Source organism: Oryctolagus cuniculus, chromosome 12 (assembly GCF_051225735.1).
Source record: "Oryctolagus cuniculus isolate XC-2025 breed Fujian yellow rabbit chromosome 12, ASM5122573v1, whole genome shotgun sequence".
Lineage (NCBI taxonomy): Eukaryota > Metazoa > Chordata > Mammalia > Lagomorpha > Leporidae > Oryctolagus > Oryctolagus cuniculus.
Genome location: NC_142878.1, coordinates 63,264,008 through 63,289,710, shown reverse-complemented (window position 1 = coordinate 63,289,710; position 25,703 = coordinate 63,264,008). Strand labels below are relative to the sequence as shown.

General features: G+C 43.3%; 1 protein-coding gene across 11 annotated transcripts in view; it reads right to left on the bottom strand.

The window, feature by feature from the left end:
• The window catches only part of EIF2AK4 (eukaryotic translation initiation factor 2 alpha kinase 4), a 126,182-nt gene that overhangs the window by 38,806 nt on the left and 61,673 nt on the right, over positions 1-25,703 (bottom strand). For 10 of the 11 annotated variants that reach the window (XR_016218019.1, XM_002717985.6, XM_089310042.1 and 7 more), the window contains 9 exons: positions 25,356-25,425; positions 19,602-19,685; positions 17,077-17,199; positions 14,197-14,301; positions 12,027-12,081; positions 11,445-11,524; positions 6,566-6,667; positions 3,481-3,534; positions 614-850 (listed from right to left, as the gene is read on the bottom strand). Coding sequence is in view for 10 of the 11 variants with exons in the window: in XM_002717985.6 (XP_002718031.1) it covers positions 614-850; positions 3,481-3,534; positions 6,566-6,667; positions 11,445-11,524; positions 12,027-12,081; positions 14,197-14,301; positions 17,077-17,199; positions 19,602-19,685; positions 25,356-25,425 (910 nt within the window). In the remaining variant the exon portion in view is untranslated. Of the gene's footprint in view, positions 1-613; positions 851-3,480; positions 3,535-6,565; positions 6,668-11,444; positions 11,525-12,026; positions 12,082-14,196; positions 14,302-17,076; positions 17,200-19,601; positions 19,686-23,957; positions 24,097-25,355; positions 25,426-25,703 lie in introns of those variants that run through there. The other variant, XM_089310047.1, reaches the window with a different exon arrangement.

The following is a 25,703-nucleotide window of genomic DNA, read 5'->3' as shown; positions in this document are numbered from 1 at the left end:
TAGTTTGGTCTTTAAAATCTCTAATGACCTTCCACAGATTTTACCACTATTTTCTTTACTATATCTTAAAATTATATCGTATTTTAAGCATATAGAAACACATAGGTAATAGAACAAATATCTTATCTACTCACCCAACTTTGTCAGATTTAAAGATTTTGTTGTTTTGTTTCAGACTTTCTTTTTTAAAGTAATAAGATGTTAGAGGCTCCCCAAACTGACCACCTGGCTGCACCTCAGAAACTTTTAAAGAGGCTCTGGAAGTGCTTCACATCTGGAGATTCTAAGCCGCTGGATAGGGCGTTGGCAGCTGCACTGGATGCTACTGCACTGCATTTGACTAGCTGGACGTCTGTGGTTCCAGGCAGCTGAGCCCGGGATCCAGCTCTAAGGGCACTGCTGGGCGGGTGCAGGGGGGATGGACTAAGAACTTCAAGTAAGTGACTGGAAGGTGGCACTTCTGCCCAGGATGATGCACCTGCACACTTTTCTCATGTACTTTCAGGGGCTTCCCAGATCTCAAACCAGGGACTTACACTGGAGGCACTAAGAGAAACCCTGAGAAGTAAGGAGCTGACTCAACCCCTGGTGGACCAGGCTCTGCTCAGCTCACCTTGAGGATGTCGCTGTCGTAGGTGTAGTCGATGGCGGGGGAGATGCGCTGGGAGAAGATCTGGGCCATCATGGTGCGATAGGCCTTCCCATCCACGTTGGCCAGCGTGTGGTGCAGCACCTCATGCAGCTCCGACTCCTCCATCTGGGGCGGGGGCAGCAGCTCGCTCTTGAGCAGTTCTGTGGCCGTGGGCCGCTTGGCCGGATCGTGGTTCAGCAGCCAGGAGATGACAGATTTCTAAAATGAAACCCAGTCACACTGCTGAAGGGATGCAACAGAGAATTCACGAATTCTGGCATGTCGGTGGTGAGTTCAGGTCAAAGAAAGGACACCACACTTCCTGCACTCAGATGGTACATTACAATGGGTGTTTCATTTTTTTCCCCCAGTACTTTGTTATGGCCAGAGAGTTGCATAACAAAGTGATATGAGTATTTCTTAAAAGGTAAAGGCTCTTTTTGTATTTTACTGTCACAAACAATAAGAAAAAATTCCTCAACTCAACAGCTACATAGAAGCAGAACTTAGACCTTCTAACCCACAAAATACTGTATAGAAAACATGCGAGGCTGGTGCCGCGGCTCAATAGGCTAATCCTCCGCCTGTGGCGCGGGCACACCGGGTTCTAGTCCCGGTCGGGCGCTGGATTCTGTCCCAGTTGCTCCTCTTCTAGGCCAGCTCTCTGCTGTGGCCCGGGAGTGCAGTCCTTGGGCCCTGCACCCGCAAGGGAGACCAGGAGAAGCACCTGGCTCCTGCCTTTGGATCAGCGCGATGTGTTGCCCGCAGCGCACCGGCCGTGGCGGCCATTGGAGGGTGAACCAACGGCAAAAGGAAGACCTTTCTCTCTGTCTCTCTCTCTCTCACTGTCCACTCTGCCTGTCAAAACAAACAAACAAAAAACAACAAAAAAACCCATGCAAGAATATAAAACAAATAGCTCTGCACGTCTAGTTTTAGTAGAAGTAACAATGCTGGAATCCTAAAGGCAATGTCAAATGTGTTGGTTTTATTTTTTTTTCTACTTATTTGTACTACTGCATGATTACCATTCCCAGGAATTCTGATTTTGTGATTCACTTGTTTCACCTTCATAGCTATGACCTCATTAAGCAGGGAAATATTTCAGGGCAATCTAAACCTTTGAAAAGTTCCTTAATGATTGTTAATCCTCTTGTTTATAAGGAGTTACAGGAATATTTCAGGTCAGAAAAGCCACAATTTTTAGATGAACTTATTAAGCATTTTCTAATTATATGTCTAAAATTACCACCACTAACCAGTCCCCTCCCCACCCCATTCAGCTCATCCTTTCTCCTAACTCAGGATGGAATTAAAACACAGGTAATTACTTTTTTGCATGATGTAGAACTTTTATATTTCAAAAAAAAAAAAAAAAAAAAAAGAGGAACTGACATGAGACACATTTTAGGAAAGTTGTGTTAAACTAGCAATAACAAAAATGCCCTATTGAGCATAACAGACCTTGTCATACTGTTAAATTTCTGTATGTTGCAAAAATTATATTATGCTCAGTTTATCAGCATTTTCTATGTTACTTTCAGAAAAAAAAGGCACTGATCATGATGTGAGAGGCAGTAGTGGTTGTGGTTTTGCTGCTGCTGTTTTGGTACCAATTTTATTTAATCCAAACGCCAGTGTTCAAGGATACTTAACAAATGTCTGATGATAGCAGGAGAGTTCTCATCGTGAGCAACGATTGTGCAGCAGCTCTCACGTCTGTAGTTTAATAAAGTTCTTGGGCCCCCATGGCTGTACACATGGGGAGATACTGAGTAAGACGGATCTTGTTATGAGGAAAGGCTATGAAATGAACACTACTTATAGCACCCAGAAACAAAGAAAATGACTCAGTCCAAATAAATAATGATAGCTAACAAAAGACACAGAAACACGACTCAAAGTATTTTCTAATGGTTTGCTGATTCAATAGATAAGGCAGCGTGAGTCCATAGTATCACACATAAACATCATGTTCAACATCACCAAATTGCAGAATGTCAGTGTGAGTATAAACAAAGGACACTTAATCCTTTTATTTTAGAGGTGAGGAAAATTGAAGCTAAGAGAAGTTAAGTGTCCATGCAGATAAATAACCAGTAAGCAAGAAGTAGCACATGATTGCAACATTCAATCTTTGTTTCTGTTCTCAACGTAAATGACTGAAATAAGTAATTTTTGCTTTGATTATCACTCTCAGTAGAAGTCAGTTTAAGGAATGCATTTCCATATGACAAGGTTATTAACCATTGAAGGTTTCACCAAGATAAACTACCAGCACCGAGAAGAAAGCACAGCAGAGGCACAACACAAACCCACAAATGATTATTCTTCCATACTAGCTGGCTGCCAAGGGCTGCCTGGGACATGTGTTAAATACACACAGCCAGAGATTAAGATGTTTATGGTGTACAGGAGACCTATCCTGCTTTGAAATACTGTGACAACAGACTGTCTAGAAGAGGTACAATTTCCTCCACAATCTCACAAAAGTGAACAAAATTAGTTACAAATTATGTATCCTTTTCCTTAAGTCCCAACCTTCTTCTAAAACAATGAGCTGTAAAAGCATTCCTTCTCTCTTTTTTTTCCCCCAACAGCTTAACCAAGGTCCAAATAGCACTTTAAAAAGCACAATGAACCACATGAAAGAACCCCATAGTTTGTTAATTTTCTCTGCCAGCCATTGCCATTTTTATGGTGTATTTCAAGTCTAATAATATTTTAAGGGCTTCTGTTCCCAGAACAGCAGAGAATGAGTGGCAGAAGACTGTTAATTGAAAAAAGAAGAAAAACAGTAATTAAAACCCGAGACTGAAGACACACTAATTAAAGCATCAGAACATTACCTGCTTTGTATGTTCTCCATCATCGAAGTCTTCTGGAAACTTAGGCGAAGCGGGCTGAAAGAGTATTACATTCAAATCAGCAAGTGCTTGGCAGACTGCCCCAGTGAAAGTACTTATTCTCCACTCAAAAGAAAAATTAAACACGGGAGTAGAAATTAGTTAGAAAGGAAAAATGTGGTCGCTTTTTTAAGTTTCGTGCTCATTCTTCCACGTATAGAAGTATATCTTTAAAAAATTTATTTACTTATTTCTATCTATTTGAAAGACAGAGAGAGGAGAGAAAAGGGGAGGGGTGAGATGGAAGGGAAGGAGAAGAGAAGGGAGGACAGGAGATGGCTTCCATTTGCTGGTTCACCATCCAAAAGCCCACAACAGCTAAGTCTGAGAAAGGTAAAGGCCAGGAACCAAGAACTCAAACCAGATCTCTCACACGCATGACCGGAACCCAAGGACTTGGACTATCAACTGTTGCCTCCTAGGGTATGCATTAACAGAAAGCTGGACTTGGAGTAGAGGCAGGACTCGATTCCGGGGCTTCAATTGTTCCAAGTGGCAGCTTAACCTGCTGCATCACAATATCCATCCCCAGGCAAGTTTTTAATAAAAGTTTACCCAGATGACAACCTAGATCATAGAAAGCTTCTTATCTGAGGACAAAGTATTTGAAAATGTAATGGTTTCCAAGAAGGACAAAGTAGTTTTATTAAACACAAAGATGAAAAGAGGCAAAAAATACCCAATCCCTAATACACAGTAAGAAAAAAAACATTAACACTGAAACCTCTACTTTTCTGGTAAATAGGGTCTCAATTATAATTTTTTAAAAGATTTTATTTATTTGAGAGGTAGAGTTAGAGACAGTGAGGAGGACAGACAGAGAGAAATGTATTCCATCTGCTGCTTCACTTCCCAAATGGCGGCACTGGCTGGAGCTGGGCTGATCTAAAGCCAGGAGCCAGGAGCCTTCTTCCAGGTCTCCGATGTGGGTGCAGGGGCCCAAGCACTTGGGCTCCACTGCTTTTCCAGGGCATAGCAGAGAGCTGTATTGAAGTAGAGTAGCCAGGACTCAAACCAGTGCCCATATGAAGTGCTGGTACTGCAGGCGGAGGCTTAGCCCACTACACCATGGTGCCAGTCCCTAGATATTCTTGACATGAGGGAATTAATATGAATTTTAGACCAAAGAAAGGCAATACATCAAGAGTGTATTTATGTAAGAGCATTCCAATCATGGCAAGGTGATAGTCATCACTTTACTCCTTCACTTAGGAACACAGCTGTCACTACTGTATTGGCAGTAAAATAACTCAACAGTCTTCCAAGGTCTCTAGAGGATTATTCTCAGTCACAATGTACGTGATTAACTTCACCAATATTCCTGCTCTGCTCAGTAAGGAAGAAGTAGCTCTCCAGACATCATGTTTATCTCAATCAATCTCACTCATACCTTATACTCCACATTCACTTTAATGTCATTTTTAAGAATGTTTATTTACTTATACGCATCTACTTGAAAGGGAGAGCAACACCCCCCCCACCCCAAACACAGACCTATCCCTTGGTTCAATACTCAAATGCCTGCAATAGCCAGGGTTAGGCCCCAGGCCAAAGCCAGGAGCCAGAAACCCCATCCAGGTCTCCTGAGTAGGTGACAGGGACCCAAGCACTTGAGCCTCCTAGGATTCATTTAATGCCATTTTCTTCAAGGTACTCTTGACCTTGCCCATTGTAATATTAGCTCTTTTTAGCTTAGGCAGTAGTAAAGCCAAGGCTTAATTCCAAAACACAAATGAAAATTTCACTGAGGAAAAAAAACTCCAGTGGTTGATACTTTTTTCAGACTCATTTGAACTTTTCTTTAGGCATTACTATATTGGGTACATTCAGCAGGAATCTTTAATTTCTAGAACTAAATACCCATTGTTTTTAGAACACATTCTACTGCTGTAAAATATTGGTATCATACAAATACATTTGTATTCTTCCTTTATATTCAAATCAAGAGTAAATCTCTCAATGATTTTTTTTAGAAGTATAAGCCAAGTAAGATTTTCAAAAAACAACACTGGGATGACTTCACTTCATTGGAGGTATACAAGCAGAAGTGGTCTTCACTTAACTAGAAATATAGAATAGAGACCAGTAAGACCCCTCCTAGGTGATGACAGCTCCTGGCTCCTTGCTTCGGATCAGCACAGCTCCAGCCATTGCAGCCAACTGGGGAGTGAACCAGAGGATGGAAGACCCCTCTCTCTCTCTGCCTCTCCTTTCTCTGTGTAACTCTGACTTTCAAATAAATAAATATTTTTTTTTAAAAAGAGAACTTAAATGAGGTAACTTCCTTTGAAAAGAGAAATATTTCTCTGCAAATGAGAGAACTGGTTTACTCTGGCATGGCTCAGCAAATGAGTTACTGAAATTACAGAAGGACAACCTCTTCCATATGAGGATGCTTCAAAAATTTCATGAAAAAAAAAAAGGAATTAAAAGATAAGTTTATTTGATGCGACAAATATTTGAAATTCATGCATAATTTTTTCATAATACACCTTTTCCATAAACTTTCTGAAGACCGCTCATATGTAATATGCAATCAAAAACTTTGCTGCATCAAAGTAAACCTATATTTAAAAAAAAGTTTTATTCTAGTTATTTATTTGGAAGGCAGAGTGATGAGAGATAGAGAAAAAGAGAGAGAGATATCTTCCACCCACTGGTTCATTCCCCAAATGACTGCATAGGCAGGGCTGGGCCACAACGAAGGCTGGAGCCAGGAACTCCATCCTGGCCTCCCTCAGGGGCGGCAGAGCCTCAAGAACTTCAGCCATCTCCTGCTGCCACCCAGGCACAGCAGTGGAGATCTGGATCAGAAGCAGAGCAGCTGGGACTCCGGCAAAAATGGCCAGCTTGCCCGCATCGCAATCAGTGGCTTAACCTGCTGTGCTACAACATCAGCCACATAAATTTATCTTTTAATTCTGTTTTCCATGAACTTTTTACTAGAAAACTGTCTTGCTTTGAATTGTGATCTCACACTAAGAATCAGGCTACTGGACATTTATGCACTGAAACCTCTGATACTTACATCTCTGAGTTGGTTGAGGACAAAGATCCTTTCTGAGGCTGTGACCATGGGGTGATAGGACATCTCAAAGAAGATAATTCCCAGGCTGAAGAGATCCACTTTCTGAGGGGAAAAATAGTTATATTTAGAGAGAATTATATTTATATTTGATATGAAAGTATAATTTATCAGAAAATTAAAACATGATCACTGTTAGGTTAAAGTTTATATAAGTTCAAAACAAGCCACACTAGACAAAATTTGATGATTTGTTCCAAAAATATTATGGGTAGAAAGACCAGATGAAATATCTTATGTTTAGAAGATAATAAAATATTTGGCATGATTTGTCTCAATATTTTTCTTGAAAATTGTAACTAGTTTAGCTATGTACACAGACACAGATAAACGCTGGCTGAAAAAAACAATGGCCAAACCGTAAGGACAACTGAAAGTTGTCACAAGAATTTGCTTTGTTTTGTATCTTTATGAATCATCATGAAAGTGAAACACAGACCCAAATCTGCAGGTTCCAGTAAATGCCAGTGACTGATGGCAAATGAGGCCAGCAACTGACTCGACCAATGAGGACAAAAGAATGGCACAGCAGAGAGATAATGTAAATAATCCTAGCACATTAACAAAGCAATTAAAAGGCAACCTAAGAAATGAGCAAAAACATTCACAAACCACACATCTGACAAGGAGTTAGTATCCAAAATACATGAGGAACTCATACAACTCAACAACAACCAAAACCCTACTGATCTAATCAAAATTGGGCAAAGGACCTGAATGGACATTTTTCTAGAGATGACATTCAAATGGTCAACAGGCAATAAAAAGACATTGAACATCATTAATCAGAGAAATACAAATCAAAATCACAATGAGCCATCATCTCAACTGCAAGGAGGGCTAAATTAATATACAATAATAATCTATTAATAAAGAACAGATAGCAAACGTTGGTGAGGATGTGGAAAGAAGGGAACTCTGGTACCCTGAAGGTAGGATGTAAACTGGCACAGCCACTATGCAAAAAGCATGGGGATTCCTCAAAAAGTAAAAAATCGAACTTTCATATGAATGATCCAACAATCTTCTGCATGTACTCAAAGGAAAGCAAATCATTATCCCAAGAGGGATGCCCATGTTCACTGCAGTGTTTTTCCTCCTAGTCAAGACACAGAATCAGCCTCAGTGTCCACCAACAGATAAATGGATAAAGAAAAGCTGGCACACATACAACAAAATAGCATTCAGCCTTAATAAAGAAGGGAATTAACTCCGACGCTCATGACAACATGGATGAATCTGGAGGATATCATGCTTCATGCATTAAAGCTAGGCACAGAGGGGCAAATTCTGCAGGAGCTCTCTGTAATGTGAGTCTCACAAACTAACAGTACAGTCGTGCTTGCCAGGGACCAGGGGCTGGGGGCAAAGGGGAGATGTTGGTGCAAGGGTATGGACCTTCAGTTAGAAGATGAAGAAATTCTGGAGCTCTAATGTGAGCATGGTGACTCTATTAATAACACCATATTGAATTCTTGGCATCACTGAGGGAGTAGATCTCACCTGTTCTCATCACACACAAGAGAGTCAGCAACTCTAGGAGGTGGTAGCTATCCCAGTTAGCTTGATGGGAATAATCACTTCACAATGTCTACATAGATCAAATCATCCTGCTTAATACCTTAAACATATGCCATTTCTATTTGTGAATTATACCTCAGTAAAGCTGGGAAACAAAATAAATAAATAAAATAGAAGTCAAAGAAAGAAAAGAGCAAACTCAACCTAGAAAGACATAAATAATCAAAATGATGATGAAATGATCAATGAATACAGACAAAAACACAAATGTCACTAATAAAAAGAAGGAAGGAGTAAAAGGGCCAGTCAGAGCAGAGGAGGTCTGCACGGGGAGCTGCAGAGGGGAAGGTGCAGCCCCAGGAGGACTGTGCAGTGCCAGCTGCCAGGAGGCACACGGGCCCTTCCCAGGACACAGAAGCCTTTCTCAAGACAGGCTCTGAGGTGAACTGGGACTCAGCGATGGGCAGGAAATCCTCTCAAACCATCAGCAGTGACCTCCAAAGTTGTAAAAACATTAATTGTCGCCTTTCCTACAGAGGCTAGCTGCAGAAAACCCAAGACGTCCAGAAGAGGAGCAGTCTACCGTCACCCCTCCACTTGGGTACGTATCACTGGTGTCTAAAATAGGCCCATGTTTATGTCTAAAAAACAGAACTAGACCCACTATTGGTTCTGTTATTTACTTAATATGGTGAGGATGTTTTTCAATATTACAATGTCATTTTTCTGGAACAAGTTTCCAAAACATAATGTTAGTGATGGATGGTATTCAATGACATGAAAGTCCCCTAATCTATTTAATCAATTCCCCATTTTTAGGCACTTATTTTTCAGTATTATTGATAATGCTGTGATGAATTCCCTTTTTTTTTTTTTTTAAATTGATTTATTTGAGAGGCAAAATTACAGAGAGAGGAAGAGACAGAGACAGAATTCTTCCAACCGCTGATTCATTCCCCAAATGGTCGCAATGGCCAGATGGGCCGACCTGAAGCCAGGAGCCAGGAGCTTCCTCTGGGGCTCCAATGGTAGATGCAGAGGCCCAAACATTTGCGCAATCCTCCACTGCCTTCCCAGGACATTAGCAGGGAGCTGGATCGGAAGTGGAACAACTGGGCCTCGAACTGGCACCCATATGAAATGCCAGTGCTGCAGGCGGCTATTTAACCTACTATGCCACAGCATCGGCCCCACTGATGAATCCATTTTACAGCAGTCTCTATGGAGGACCAGAGCTGTTTCCTTTAGATAATTTTTAAAAAATATGTATTTATTTATTTCTTGAAAGGAGTTACAGAGAGACAAGCAGACAGACTTCTTTTTGTTGGTTCACTTCCCAAATGAAGTGAACCGACTTCATTTGGGAAGTCAGGTCTAAGTCAGGCTATAGTCAGGAGCTAGGAAATTCTTCTGGGTCTCTCACATGAGAGTGGGGGTTCAAGCATGGGACATCTTCCACTGCTTTCCTAGGAGCATTAGCAGGGAGCTGGATCAGAAGTGGAGCAGCTGGAACTTGAACCAGCACTGATACAGGGTGCTGGCATCACAGGCAGTGGCCTAACCGGCTGCACCACAATGCTCCCCTCCCTGTCAATTTCTAATGGGAGAAGAGCCAGTCCAAAGAGTAGGGCGTCTTCAAGCATTTCACAATACTCTCCCAGACTCACCCCGGTGCACAACAGTAAGGCGCCCTCCCAGGTACTGAGGGGTCTGCCGCAACTCTGCTGCTGCCCAGTGCTCCTGGTCTGAAAAACCAGCCTGGAGTTCTCACTGCAAGCCTGGGAACCTGCTTTAATTTGCACTGCCTGCCTGATGTGTTTTTAAAATTGTGCTTGTGCCCTTGCCCCACATGACCTCACAGTCTCAGGGCTTGAAACTGCGTATGTGTGCTGCTGACTCAGATCCACACCTCTGACTTCAGCCTCTCCCCGGAACTAGAATCTCGGGTGCCTGACGACCTCCTAGACATCTCTGATACTGGACTTCTCATCAGGAGTCTCAAACACGCCTCAGAGGACCGCCCCTGCCGCCATCTCCTCCTCTCCGTATACCTTCCCCAGCTTTCCTCACCTCAACCAATCACCCTCCCCCTAGGGTGCCCAGGGCAGACACCTGTGCCAGAACTTCCCCTCTGCTTTTCCTCTCCCAGCATGCACGGCGGCAGGACCACCTCCTCTTCCCCTTCTCTGGCAGCACCCTTGGCACCTCTGCCGCGAGGCCCCAGTGCCGTCTGCCGGCTGCTCTGCCCTGGCTTCTGCAAGGCTTCTCGGCTCAACTGTGGTGAGACCTGTTGCTGACGATTCGTCGGTGGCTCCCTGTGCCCTTCACCTGAAAACCCAGCCTCTGTCACGGCTAAGCTGGCGCTGCACGGTCTGCCCCCAGCCTCCCCTGCAGCCTCAGGGCTCGCGTCTCCCCAGGTGGCTCACCACACCACAGCTACACTGTCTCTAGACGGTCTCACATGTGCCAACTGCTCCCTGACCCAACGCCTCCTGAGTGCTCGCTGTCACCCTGCTTCACCCTGCTCTCCAACTCCAGCTCCCAGCTCTGTATGGCTTGTCCCTTCTCATCCTTTGTCCTAAATGTTCCCTCTCAACGTCAGTCTACAGGAGACGCCCTCTGTTTCTTCTTTCCTGAGCCCTCAGCACACTTTGTGATTATTTCTTTCATTTTTCCTTTGCCATCCGTCTCATTCACCTGACTGCCTGTTCCCTGTGCCCCCGGGACCTTGCCCAGGATAAGGGTTTGTGCACATATTCTTTGGATGGATGTGTGGGTGCACAATAAGCTCCCGGCAGCAACAGTGCCAGCTTCAGCCACCGTCCTTGAGGACCACATGTTCTGCCTGGCGCAGCAATGAGTGCTCCAGGCTGAATTTCAGTTCATAACTAATCCTAAGTGCTATGATTTTTTTTTTTTAATGTAAAAAGTCAGAGTTTCAGAGAGAGGGAGAGACAGAGAGAGAAAAACATCTTCCATCTGCTGGATCACTCCCCGAATGGTCACAATAGCTGGGGCTGGTTCAGGCGGAAGCCAGGGGCCAGGAACACTATCCAGGTCCCACATGTGGGAGGTAAGGGCCCAAGCACTTGGGCGTATTCTGCTGCTTTCCCAGGCACATCAGCAGGGAGCTGGATTGGAAGCTGAACTGCTGGGACTCGAATTGGAGCTCTGACATGGATGCTAACATTGCAGGTGATGGTTTAACCTGCTGTGCCACAATGCCAGCCCCAGGGCTGGGTCTTGGTGTCCTGTTACCTCACACTCAGGACCTTCCCATTCTCCCCAGAAAGCCCTGTACCTGGTTGTATGCAGACTTGGTGCTCCCCTGGACCTCTGGGCTTACATATAGAGCAGTGCCAACCATCCCGGTCAAGCGGCCTGTGTGGAGAACAGAGGAAATCTTTCCAGTGGTGGGGTTTCATGGACAAGGCAAATTACAGAAAGGCTTTTTAAGAACAAGGCATGATCTGTGAGCTGTCTTCCACTCCCAGGAAACAGCAAGCGAGCACCACACCAAACGGTCATTGTAAGTCATGTCCAGCACACACACTGCTCCTCACACAGATGTCTTCGCTGCTGTGGAGGAGGGCGGTGCCTCACGAGACCCTAGATGGACCAGGTCATGGGGTAACCTCTCACTCCCACTCAGGGTCAGACAAAGTAGAACTGTCTACCCGTGGGAACTCATTATTCCACTAGCTGAAGCTCTAACTTCTCAGAGTTCTGAGCAATTTATATGGTGAAAAGGAAAAAAGAACAAAAGCATTTTCATAATGTTAACTGAATGAACAATTACAATTGGCTTCAGAATAAAACCGTTACAGGTGTAAAGCAAGTTTCAGGGTAAGAGATTTCGTTGTCTGCATTTCAGCACATTTACCTGAAGGGTCTGATTTAATCAAGGAGTCTGCCTGATCCTCCTGTTTGCCGTCAGCCTAAAAATGCAAATAAGCCAAATGCTGAATTAAAATGTTATATTATTCCCCAGAAATGGCTTGCGCATTTCAAAACGAAGACTGAAAAGCTATTACATGGGACTCACAGTAATTAAAATAATATCTTCTTTGAATTTTAAATTTGTTTTGGTTGAGTTACCCTGCTGGTGCAAGGCTCACAGGAAACCCAGTGAAATCAAGGGGGAGAAGGGCACTTCATCAGGCAACTCTTTCGTCAGGACAGAAATACCCAAGCGCTTAGAGAAACCTCTGCATTTTCCTATCGCAGATGGCAAGACAGAGTCCCTGCACTCGGAAGAGGCAGAGGGTATCCACAACAAATTCATCTTCCCAGCAGCGTTCCTGCTTCTGCTTCCCTCTCTGGGTCAGTTTTGAGGCTGGTCCCCTAGTGTGTGCCACCATCACTCTCTGCTAATGCCCAGTGTGTCTCACCTTGCTTGCTGTACCTGCTGCCAGTGCTGTCTCGGGTGCCACCCAGTCACCTCTGCCGTGACCTCCCTGCACAGGCTTCACTATGCCGCAAGCGCCACCAGCAGTGACAGCACTCAGCATGCGCAGGCAGGCATGTTCCACGGCTTCATCTGCATTCTTATTTTATTTTGCTAACGACTCTTTGAGGTAGGAACTAGGCACATCTGACAGACATGATATTGACATGATCTAATTTATGGCAGCAGCAGGAGTCCAGTCCAGTCCGTTGAGCTCCAAGACTTGTGCTCTGACCTGCCTCTGAATACCACACTTCCAGACAGCAGGTGAGGTCCATCTGGAGATCAAGGTCTCCACCACCACCTGGCCCTTGCTTGGTCTCAGCACCCTTCAACAAACCCACATTCTGGCTGGGACCCTGTCCTCACTGTCCCCCTCCCTCTCCATTTCGTCAAACCTCACCTTCTAATCCAGTCCCTACAGCTGTTCCTGCCATTAGTCCAAATCCTATTTTCCTTCTCTGCCCATCCTTGGAATTAGCTTCATTCACTACTGAGCTTGGTGCCGACTAACTCTAACTTCTGAGATTCTGTAAAAAGCCTCCTGTGATACTCAAGGCGGCTCCGTCTCCAGCTTCCTTGCTTACACTCCTGTGTATTTCAGTTACAGCCTATTGTACAATGTGCTGGTTTTCAATTAACCATGCCTGCTCACCCCACGGCATTTGCTTATGCTGCTCTTTCTCTCTGGAATCTCCTGTCTTGGTGTCACCATGCCCTGTTCTCAACCTTGGCCTGCTGGACCCTCATCCATCCTTCAAGGCCCATCTGAAACACCTCTGTCTTCATAGAGCCTTTCTTTCTTTTTTTTCTTAAAGATTTATATATTTTTCTGAAAAGCAAAGTTACAGAGAGAGCTTCTTCCATCTGCTGGTTCATTCTCAGTGGCTGCAACAGCCAGGCTGTGTCAGACTGAAGTCAGGCGCTTCTTGCAGTTCTCCTATGTGGATGCAGGGGCCCAGACACTTGGGTTATCCTCTGCTGCTATTCCCAGGCACATCAGCAGGGAACTGGATCAGAAGTGGAGCAGCCAGGACTTGAACTGGTGCCCACATGGGATGCTGGCGTTGCAGGCAGCAGCCTTACTCGCTACACCACAGCCTTTCTTGATCCTCACAATTGTACACAAGTTTTCTCCTTTCTTCTCTCTCAAGTCACTGTTTCTCCCACCTCACATTAATCACCCTTGTATGTTAACAAACAGCTACTGTGCGGTGTTGTGAAGAAAAGACCTCTTCTGAACTGTATGTTGTCTAGGACTGGTTCCCCTGGTGTTTTATGTTTTGGGGCCTCATTGCCCCAAACTAACTAAAAGCCCTTTATGGGCCCAGGATCCAGCCCCATGCCTGGCATAGAGACCAAAACACCAAATTATTTCATGCAATATTATATGTCTTTGACCTATCATCCATAAGGCAATAATTTTTTGTCCCTCCAGTAGAATTCACTCACCACAATGCATTTACCATTTCGGAGCCTGAGAGATCATCTGCAGACTGAGTTCCTGAGGCTCACCCAGCAGCACTCAGCAAGCTCCCTGCCCCACTCAGGATTATCAGGGCAGCTGGGCTCATTTTCAGGTCAGTCCAGTCTCTAAGATACTCACAGAAAATGCTAGGTGGTCTGTCGCCAAACCAAAATCACCTATTTTCACATGGTCATCAGAATCCAAAAAAATGTTGACAGGCTTCAAATCCCGGTGAATCATTCCCTGTGAGAAGAGAAACCAACAACCGTTTGCCAGGCATCGTGTGCAGCTGTGCCCATTTCTGAACTGCAGAGGTCAAGCTAGCAACAAGAGTGGGACGAGGGCTTCTACCGGCCACGCTGGCCCAGGCTATCTGGTCTCTGCAATGTCTCCCAGCTCTCCTATGACCTCGCCACCCTCTCTCAGCTCCACCTGCTACTGATCCCTCTGGCATTCTGGGCCACTCCACTGGGTTCACCAAATTTCCTTTCCCTCTGCTGTATCACAAAAGGCCTGCTCTGGTCATATCATTTTCTTTCTTCCTTTTATTCCTTTCTCCCCAAGGTTTCTCTGGCCCAGGGCCTTTCCTCCACTCAATCAAACTGCACCAACGTTGACAAGAGCCAACTCACAAGTCTCCCACAGTCACTCTGATGGTTCAATTTTGCATTCCCAGCACATACAGAGGGTGCTGAATGATTATCATTTTTTTTTAAAAGATTTATTTATTTTATTGGAGAGACAGAGTTACAGAGAGAAGAATCTTCTATCCACTGGTTCACCCCCCAAACAACTACAATGACCAGGGCTGAGCCAGGCCAAAGCCAGGAGCCTGGAACTCCATCCAAGTCTCCCATGTGGGGAGCAGGGGCCCAAGTATTTAGGCCATCTTCTACTGCCTTCCCAGCCATAATAGCAAGGAGTGGGATCAGAAGCAGAGTAGCCAGAACTCAAACTGGCACTCATTTGGGATGCCAGCATTGCAAGCTGCAGCATAACCCATTACACCACAATGTCGGACCCTCCTGTTGCCTACTGCTCCATGCATTATAATACAAGAAACAATGAAATGTAATAAAACACTTTATTGTATGACTCCTTTTACTGTAACATGAAGATAAATTCTAGCTCCCTCCTAAAGCAATAAGTTTCCATCAGAGTGAGTGTGTGTAGCGGCACAGCACCTATGATACTGGCATCCCATGCGAGTGTTGCTCTGAGTCCCAGCTGCTCCTCTTCTAATCCAGCTCCCTGCTAATGTGCCTGGGTGGAGAATGGCCCAAGTGCTTGCCCTTGCACCCTAGTGGGAGACCCAGAGGAAGCTCCTGGCTCCTGGCTTTGGCTTGGCCCAGTTCTGGTCATTGTAGCCATTTGAGAAGTGAGCCAGAGGATGAAGGATCTCTCTCTATCCCTTTCTTTCTGTAACTCTTTTTTTTTTTTTTTTTTTTGACAGACAGAGTGGACACTGAGAGAGAGAGACAGACAGAGAGAAAGGTCTTCCTTTTCCGTTGGTTCACCCCGCAATGGCAGCTATGGCCGGTGCGCTGTGGCCAGTACCCCCCAATGGCTGCTACGGCCAGAGCGCTGTGGCCAGTGCATTGTGCCAATCTGAAGCCAGGAGCCAGCTGCTTCTTTCTCCTGGTCTCCCATGTGAGTGCAGGACCCAAGCACTTGGGCCATCCTCCACTGCACTCCTGGGCCGTAGCAGAGAGCTGGCCTGGAAGAGGGGCAACCGGGACAGAATCCAGCGCCCCAACTGGGACTAGAACCTGGGGTGCTGGCGCCGCAGGCGGAGGATTAGCCTACTGAGCCGCGGCGCCGGCCATGTAACTCTAACTTTCAAATACATAAATAAATAATTTTTTTTTAAAGTCTCTGTCAGGAATGAGGTTTGTCCCATACTCAGAGCTCTCTGTATTTCTAAGTGCAGCACAGTGTTAGATGCCCAGCAAATGGTTAGCAAATGAGATGGAGAGGGATGGAGCATGGGGTATGGTTCTAGCCCCCACAGTGCTATTACAGTCATAGAGTTCCAATGGATTTCATTAGAACTCATTTCTTTCCCAACCTTGCAAACTCTGTTCCCACCAAATCATATGAAAAGTAGATATGTATAAATTACAGCCCTGGCTTCTCAGTATAAATACAGCACAATATAAACATTTTAAGATTAAAGAAAATCAGGCAAAGGAAAAAAAAACTATACTGGTGAATGCATTAGACAATCCTATTTTATCTTGAAACTAGGCCCACTGGTATTTATAAGGCCATCACCACTTCCAGCTTTAAAATGACATTTTATACATGTGGCAGGTGTTACTCAGAAAGTCTATTTTTTTTCTCCTTGCTGGATGATTTTTGGCTTCTCCATGTTCCTTGGAAGGGTAATACTAATTCCCTTAGAACCAAGGAACTTGGTATCACATATTCTCACTTTATTCTGAGCCACTCAAGGAATGACTCTCACATTCCACACAGGTTCAAATATTTTCTCCTCACCCAGAGGTTGGTGAAGGGTCGGGTGGTAAATATTTTAGATTTTATAGGCTATATAGTTTCTAATGCAACTATTCAAATCTGTTGTTATGGGCAACACCTAAACAAATAAGCACAGCTATATTTCAATAAGACTTTACTGATAAATACCGAAATGTAAATTTCATATAGTTTTCATGTACCATGAAATATCTTCTTTTTTTGATTTTTAACTACCACGCAGAAAATGTAAAAGCTATTCTTAGCTGGCAGGCCATGCAAAAATAGGCAGTGGGCTGGATTTGACCTGTGGACCACAGTCTGAAGATCCCTGTCCTAACCTTGAACACTGCTGCTGAGCTTGGAAGCACTGTACTGTTTTCTTGTCATTGGACATTTTATTTCATTTCCTACAAAAATAGATTTTCCCAGTACACCCAGAGTTCTCTATTTCAGTTACTCTCCACCCTTAACATTTGATTTTCTCCTTTAGTCATTAATTTATATAACCAATTTTTAGATAGGGAATGTTGCGGAGTTTACTTTCTCATGGATATAAGCCAGTCCATCGAGAATCTCTCGGAAAAGCCTCCAGAGTCTGATGGTGTCTCGGTATAGTCCCTGGTCGATGGTGTCACGTAAAGTGCTCTTTTCGCAATACTCCATCTACGGATGAGAACAAAGCAGGCAGGGACTGGTTACGCAGAAAGCTCATATTTAACAAGATAGTTATAATTGTTATTCTACATTTAAAAACTTGTTTCATGGTTTTTAAACAGTTGCAGGAAAGACTTGATTTTGCACACTGAAAAAAGAAACCAACAGTATTAAAAAAATTATTTGGGGTTAAATATGTATTTGTTAACAATAATGTTAATAACTAAGTATTAAAATACATTGGGGATCAATATGCATTACCTTAGCACCCCAACTTAATTATTTTTATTTTTTATATTACTGTTCATTAAGAAAGTAACTTATTGGGGTTGGTGCTGTGGTGTGGCAGGTAAAGACGCCACTTACAGTGCCAGCATCCCATATAGGTGTCCGTTTGAGTCCCGGCTGCTTCATTTCCAATCTAGCTCCCTGCTATTGGCTTGAGAAAAGTAGTGGAGGATAGCTCAAGTGCTTGGGCCCCTGCCACGCAGGTGGGAGACTGGGTGAAGCTCCTGGCTCCTGGCTTCAGTCTGGCCAAGCCCTGGCTATTGTGGCCATTTAGGGAGTTAACCAGCAGATGGAAGATCGCCCTGTTAACTCTGCCTTTCAAGTAAATAAATCTTTTTTGTTTGCTTGTTTTAAAAGAAAGTAACTTATTTATTTAAGATCTTTATCACAAATAATAGGAAAAAACTGAGAATGCAGTAAAATTTTATTTATTGTTTTAAGAATGATTCTAAACCAAAATTTCCAAGAAGGGCTAATTAATTTAATGATATCATTAGCCTTTCTTATTTGCACATCAGACAGATGACCTTCAAGTCTAGAGCAAAACATTGTAAATATTAACACAGTCCAGAAGGAGTTCTGTCTCATGTCCTTGTAAGTGAACTAATGAATCAGGACCATTTAAAACTTAAACCACCATGTAGCACTTGATTTATGCAGTTAGCCCATGTTGTAACCAGTGCCAGAGTTGAGAATGCCCAAGAAGGATTTTACTGTTTTGAAACAGAGGAAGATCACCCTTCACTCTATCACCCTTTGAATAATGCTGGAAAATTCCGACTCATCCTCCAGGTCTTGGTTAGGGCCTCACGTGGACCTCTATGAGTCATGATCCCCATGTACCTTGGTTGCACCTCCTTTCCATCACTCTAAGTGCAACTGTTCAGAAAGGAATCGCACACAGTGGATAATAAACAGCGGTTTGGGAGTCAATGCTTTATTATTTGTATAAGTGGTACCCTAAAGATATCTATATTAGAGAATACCTAAAACCATCTCCACTCCAGGAAAGCAACTACCTCTTTTTAGACATGGTCATTCTTCTGAAGAATCCTTTTTCTGTTCAGTCCTGTATCTCACACTTAAAGATCTGCCTACTTGCAGTAAGGATGGGAAACACTAACAGGACCCCCTCAGTGCTCTTCATGTGGGACAGCAGAAAGCCCTCCTTGGCAGAATCCCTCTGTACAGGATGAGCTGCCTGGGCAAGCCAAAGCCAAGGCTGCTTGCAGTAATGCCTCACTGGAACTGGTCTTCTCTTCCACACGTTTCTGGAAGACCCACTTTGCCTGTAGCCATGTTGGTGTTTCTTTTGTACATGCAGGCATGTATGCACATTGTATCTTATATGTATAGCCTGATTTCACTTGTTAGACAAAGTAGAGTTTCTAAACACACAGTCTAGTACTTACAGAACTCAGATGTGGGTAAGCACTTCATATGCTACCTATTTAATCTTCATAAGTCTGCAAGATAGCAACTATTATTTAACTTACAGATCGAGAAATGGAGGTGCAGAATGTCAAGGAACTTTGAGCTCACATAGCTGTGACAGGTAGATCCAAGATGTGAGTTTACATAGCCTGAGTCCAGAGCTGCCCTATGGCACTTCTCGAAAGGCTGGGGAAAGAGACCTCCTTGCCATAATCCTCCCTGGACATTCACCTTTGGAAGGGCTAGTGTTATGCACTGAGCAGGACTTGGCCACCCAAACATGCAGATATTGAAACCTCAAAGTCTTCATGTAACAGTTACCGTGTTAATGGTTGATGGAGAAGAACGTGGACTTGATCTAATTATGGTGGCTGGGAGTTGGGCCCCATGGACTTGCCCGCAGAAGGTAGTTCTTATGGGAGAGCTGGTTATTTAAGCTGAGTTCAGCCTGGAGTCTCTTTCTGCTCCCCAGCTCACGCCATGATCATCACTCTATACCTCTGCCATTTCCAGCTTCCACCAGATGCCAGTCCAAAGGGGCCACTTGATTTTGAACGATGAACCTCAAAACTCGAAGCTTCTCTTGAGAATTTCAAAGCAACAAAAAGCTAATAGAGCCAGCAATCCTTCTTCTGTTCTGTCTTGAAAGGGAGTTGCCGTATATAGCAAGCTGCACAATAGGACCTCACCTGGATATACAGGTAGTGCACAGCCTCAGTCGTCACTGACAGCTCACTTTCACAGCCACCATTCTCCTCTCTGCAGTCTTCATCCTAACCCAAGAGGAAGACACAAGAACTCAAACTGGGGGAGAAATTAAACCAGACCACCACCATCCTCAAGAAATTGTGTCCACTTCCCACAGATACGGCCATACTGTTGTCTTAGTGAGAGGGTTGGTGTCCAGGACTCAAACTCTGTCCTTTAGAAGCTTGCAGTATCTTAAAAGCAAGTTTGCTGTCACCGGAGTCTTCTATATAGTTCACAGGTCTGTGGCTACAGAGTGATGGGGAAGGAGCAGATAGGCAGTAAAGATGTGTGATCTGACAGAAAAACCATGATGGTGGAATAGGGAGGGAATTTCGTGCTCTAGTCTAGGGGAAGATAGTTTAGAAAAACAAACAGAGAGTGCAATCTCAGAGAAGAGTCAGGGAGAAAACAGCAGAGGAAACTTCATGCTACATAGATCTTCATGGAAGCTCTAGATGTGCACAACTCAGGACTCCAGCAGCCGAGAGCCTCAGCACCAGCTTTGGACAGTGAGGTCAGACTAGACTGCAGCCCATAAAGCTGCAGGCGATAAAGCTGAGGGAGGAGCCTGGCATGACTCTGGCTTGGAGCACTGTGGGGGACAGTATACCTGACAACCTAGAGGGGGGAAAAAAAAAGGGAACACATTTCTCTCTCCCTGATCAGAGGCACCAGCATCCTGTAACTAGCCTAGAGGGTATGGGCGCCACTTTGGACATACCTAACAGTTGCACTGCTTGTGTCCACATACCCAGCAACCAGCCAAGAGGAGATGCCTGATTCTGGTTGGGAGAATTGATGGGGACTGGGTGCTCATGACTGTGGAAGCCTTATGTGCTGGGACTGTGAAGCACTGGCTGTGTGGGAGGCTCAGGGTGTGGCTGGGTCTTTGGGCAGTCACTGTGGGTGACATCACACACTTGGGGCTCCCTGATTTCCTGGTGAGGGTGATTGCTGCGGGATCTGTGCTCACACTGAGGACTATATGGATCCTGTGTGTGCTTATGTGGCAGCACAAATAGCGACCAGGCATTGATCTCCTTGGAGGAGAAGAGGTGAGCGTGAGACTACTCCAACAGAGCAGAATAAACCTCCCCTCTGATAAAAAAAAAAATTTACCATGCCCAATTTGAGTATCACCTTGGACACTCCCCTTACCCTGGAGCACTGACTAGGACTCCCTGGCCGCACCCAGCCACACACCTCTGGGTATTCACTGAAAGAGAAGATGCTCCACTAAGCCACAGAGGCATAGTCCAAAGATAAAGCCACCACAGTGAGAAACAAAAACAAAAACAAAAACCACCAACAAGTGTCTCCATAAATGCCTAAAAATAAACACAGCAATTCAAGAAACAAAAATAAAGACAACATGATGTCTCCAAAGGAATGCAACAATACTTCACTTCAATACTAGAATGTGAAAATGAAGAGATTGAACAAATGGTAGAAAGGGAATTCAAAAACACTGATTGTAGGATTACTTGAAGTAATCAGAAGCAAATCCACGAATTAAAGAAATCCATACAAGACATGAATGAAAATTTCTCACATGAAATTGAGATTTTAAAGAGAAATCAAAATGAAATATTGGAAATGAAGAATTCAATAGATCAAATAAAAATACGATGAAAAGGCTTAATAACAGACTCAGTGAGGCAGAAGAAATAATATCTGAGTTAGAAGACAAATCTCTGGAAATATTACAGCCAGACCAAAAAAAAAAAAAAAAAAAAAAAAAAAAAAAAAAGAAGAAGAAATTAGAAAACTAAAAAACAGTGTTGGGGATTTATAGGATACTATCAAACAACCAAACATATGGGTATTAGAAGTTCCTGAAGGCTTGGAAAGTGAGAATGGATTAGAAACTCTTTTTAGTGAAATAATTACAGAAAAATTCCCTAATTTGGAGAGAGAAAGGGATGTCCAAGTACAGAACTCCCAATAGACATGACCAGAAAAGATCCTCATCATGACACATTGTAGTCAAACTCTCCACAGTAAAACATAAGGAAAAGATTCTAAAATGTGAACAAGAGAAACACCAGATCACTTTCAGAGACTCTCCAATTAGATTCACAGTCGACCTCTCATCAGAAACTACAGGCTAGGAGAGAATGGTGAGATATATTCCAAGTGTTAAGAGGAAAAAAAAAAAAAAAACTGTCAACCCAGAATACTATACTCTGCAAAGCTCTCATTTATAAATGAAAGTGAAACAAAGACCTTCCATAACAAACAGAAATTGAAAGAATTTGTTACCATTCATCCAGCCTTACAAAAGATGCTCAAGGATGTGCTACACACAGAAACACAGAAACATATTCATCAATATGAAAGAAGGTGAAGGCAGAAAATCTCCCAGTAAAAGTACAAAGGAAATCTAAAGTAAACAACAGGAATATTTATGGAAAAACAGCAAGGCCAATTCATTACTTATCAATAGTCACCCTGAATGTAAATGGTCTCAACTTTACAGTTAAAAGGTACAGACTGGATGAATGGATTAAAGAACAAAACCCATCTATTTGTTGCCTACAAGAAACACATCTCATCAACAAAGATACATACAGACTAAAAGTGAAAGGATGGGAAAAAAGATTCCATGCTAATAGAAACCAAAAACAAGCCACCCTAATATCAGACAAAATAGACTTAAACACAAACACTGTTGAAAGAGACAAAGAAGGGCATTATGTAATGATTAAGGGATTGTTTCAACACGAAGATGTGACAATAATAAATGTAGCACTTAATTACAGGGCACCTGGATATTTAAAAGAAATGTTAATGGATCTAAAGGGAGACACAGACTACCATACAATAGTAGTGGGGGACTTCAATATCCTACTTTCAGCAATGGACAGATCAACCAGAGAAAAAATCAGCAAAGAAACAAAAGTTAATCAACACTATAGACCAAATGGACCTAACAGATATCTACAGAACTTTTCATCCTACAGTTGCAGAATACACATTCTTCTTCTCACTAGTGCATGGCACTCTCTCTAGGATAGACCATAGGCTAGGCCATAAAGCAAGTCTCACCAAATTAAAAAAAACTGAAATCATACCATGCATGTTCTCTGACCATAATGGAATGAAGCTGGAAATGAACACTCAAGAATCTCTAGAATATGTGCAAATGGAGATGGAGACCGAACAACATGCTCCTGAACGAACAGTGGGTCATAGAAGAAATCAAAAGAAAAATCAAAAAACTGTTGAGGAACAGGCTTTTTCTTCCATATTTTTTGTTGAACTCTTTACTTAGTATAGAGTTAATCTTCTGTGTATAAAGTTAATTTAAAATAGATTTTAGTAAAAAATAAGAATGGGAATAGGAGAGGGGGGAAGAAGAAGGGTGGGAGAGCAGGTGGGAGGAGGGTATGGTGGGAAGAATCACTGTGTTCCTAAACTTGTATTTATGAAATGCATGAAGCTTGCATACATTAAATAAAAGATTTCTGGAAAAAAATACATGATCTACAGAGAAATATCTTGTTAAATCAGTTTTTTCTTACACTGATACCCTTCCCAGCTAAGAAGGGCAGAATGTGTACAGGTTAATCCAGTTTGGATTGAGTTTCCCTGGAGTTCCGTCCTTTGGTGTTGGAGACAAGTTAAGTGTGACTATACGGTCCATATCACAGCACTGTGCAGCCTACACCCCTGAAGAGGAAGCACTCAGCTGCTGCTTACACAGTCTGATCCTCTGCACTGCTTGTCCATCTGGTTAATCTGTTCATTCTCTACAGCTGGTTTTTTCCTCACACAAAGTACATTTTTTTAAAATAAATTTTTCTCTCTTCTTACAGGTGCATTTAAGTACTTTTATCCTCAAATATGGAAAAAGCACCAGTAGCATCTGTCCATTTCTGATTTTTTGAGGTTTTTTGAGGGATTTTCCCAACATATTTCCTTTATCAAAAGGAAAAAAAGGCCCTGTTCTGGAAATAAGTAGGCTTTACTCTCGAATCTCTTCTGTACTCTGGAGATTATTTGTAAAAGATTATTCATCTCTTAGAGGCTCCTACCCATCAATTAGAGCACCCAAGGGATGCTGCCCTCAACTGAGCAATACAACCGAGTGTTCCCATAATTAAATGCTAATTAACACCAAGACAAAACATAACTTTTGCTTTTGTAGTAGTCTGGATTATTTATGCTATCATTTTTGGTTAAACTTACAATTAATATATTTAAACTGGGAGGATAGTAAGATGATTATAATTGATAAGGCACACACCTACCCCCAAACAACAACAACAAAACACCAGCTAATAGATTCAAACCTTTTGAACCAGTTTCACTGCTTACTGTCGCTCCCCCTCTTCGTGGAGGAACGACACAGGACCCTGCGCTGTTCTTTCGTCTGCTCGGCCCTCCCCGGGTTTGCTGCTGGTTCTTCCCAGGTTGGCTACTATCCCTTCCACCTCCGTGGAAGGGCAGTTCCCCCTGGCCACATTCCCCACTTCCGCAGGGGAGCGGCACACCGCCGGCCGGCTTTCTGGGGGCTGCACAGGTGTTCCTTCAGATGTTCCCCTTAGATGTTCCCCATAGATGTTCCTGGTGCATGCCGTCTCTCTCCTCCTTTATAGTCCTCCTCCGCCAATCCCAACTCGGCTGCCCACACGCCGAGCACGCTGCTCTCCTCCAATCAGGAGCAAGTCCTACAGTTTATTAGCTGAACTGGAGGCAGCTGTGCGGAAGCTGTTTACTCCTCTCCCAGCGCCATATTGTGGGAGAGCAGATGCATAGAATAAGTCTTAATTCCAGTAACTCAGTCCAGTCCGGGCTGCTCCCCACACTTACCTAACAGAATCTATGCGTAAACTTTTCCAGATCTACTATGAATGCACCCTTATAACTGCTGGTAATTATACTTTCATTCCTGGTAATAAAGTCATCACATTCAACCCTGGATGTAGAATGTTTCTCTGCAGCAACAACCAACAGCTCTGGGGTGAGAAAGCCTCACTCTGAGCTCCACGCACCAGCAGAGGGGCTCTGCAAGGCTGTGTGGAGAGAGTGCAGAACTGAGTGGGGTGGGAGCTTGGAGCAGTGATTTTCTGATGTTTCTGACCACAATATACTTTGCTTTACACCCCGTACACACTCTTATGAGAGACAAGCTCCATCAGCTAAGCTAACCATTACTAGAAGTGTGCTGCATTTGGGTGTTTTCTGCTCCTCTCCAAAGCATTAAAAATAAAGCTGTGGCCCTCAAAGTTGATTTCATAACCCATTACAGGATCACAACACACTGTGGTACAACGCTGTTCTGGGGGTGGTCTATGAAAATAGGGAATCGAGGTTAACTGATGTGACAGCGACCACGGTAACTCCATGATTAGACTGCTGAGTTACTCAGTTACTTGCATTCCACTCTAATTTCCAACCACTTAAAAATCTAACATTCCTTAGGAAACTGTTTTCATCACACATGCAAAATGCACCCTCATTTTGCTTCTCTCTTCTACAAGTAGATAGAAAAATAAAGGCCTATTTAATTATTTAATTAAAACCACATTTTAAATGAATGATCATGTTTTAAAATGGATACCTTCTACATTTGCATATCAGATTAAGGCCTTAATATTTTACCTGAGGTTTAGAACATCAGACAGTAGTTTCCTTACACATCCATTCTACGATGAATAAAATGGTGTAATTTCTATTTATATATTTACCTGATTCTGACTCTTACTGTTCTCATCTTCATTATCAAAGATGATATCACTTTCAGAATCTGAAGCTGGTCTTAAAAAGAGAAATAGAGAAATCAGAATCATGGTTATACTTCTAAAAAAATCTACATGTGTGAATTGCTAGAAAGCAATAGAGGCTAGAGGGACTGTGCCAGGAGCCCACTGGCATAAACCTGTCCACAACAGTACACTCACAATTCTTGATTTAAATAAAACCCAGCCAGATAGTTTCCTGAAAAAAATGTAATAGCTAAGATAAAATAAAATCATGAACCTAGAAGGCCAGGCTGGGCTCTGAGACACCTACCCTTCAGTCTCCTAATCATGATT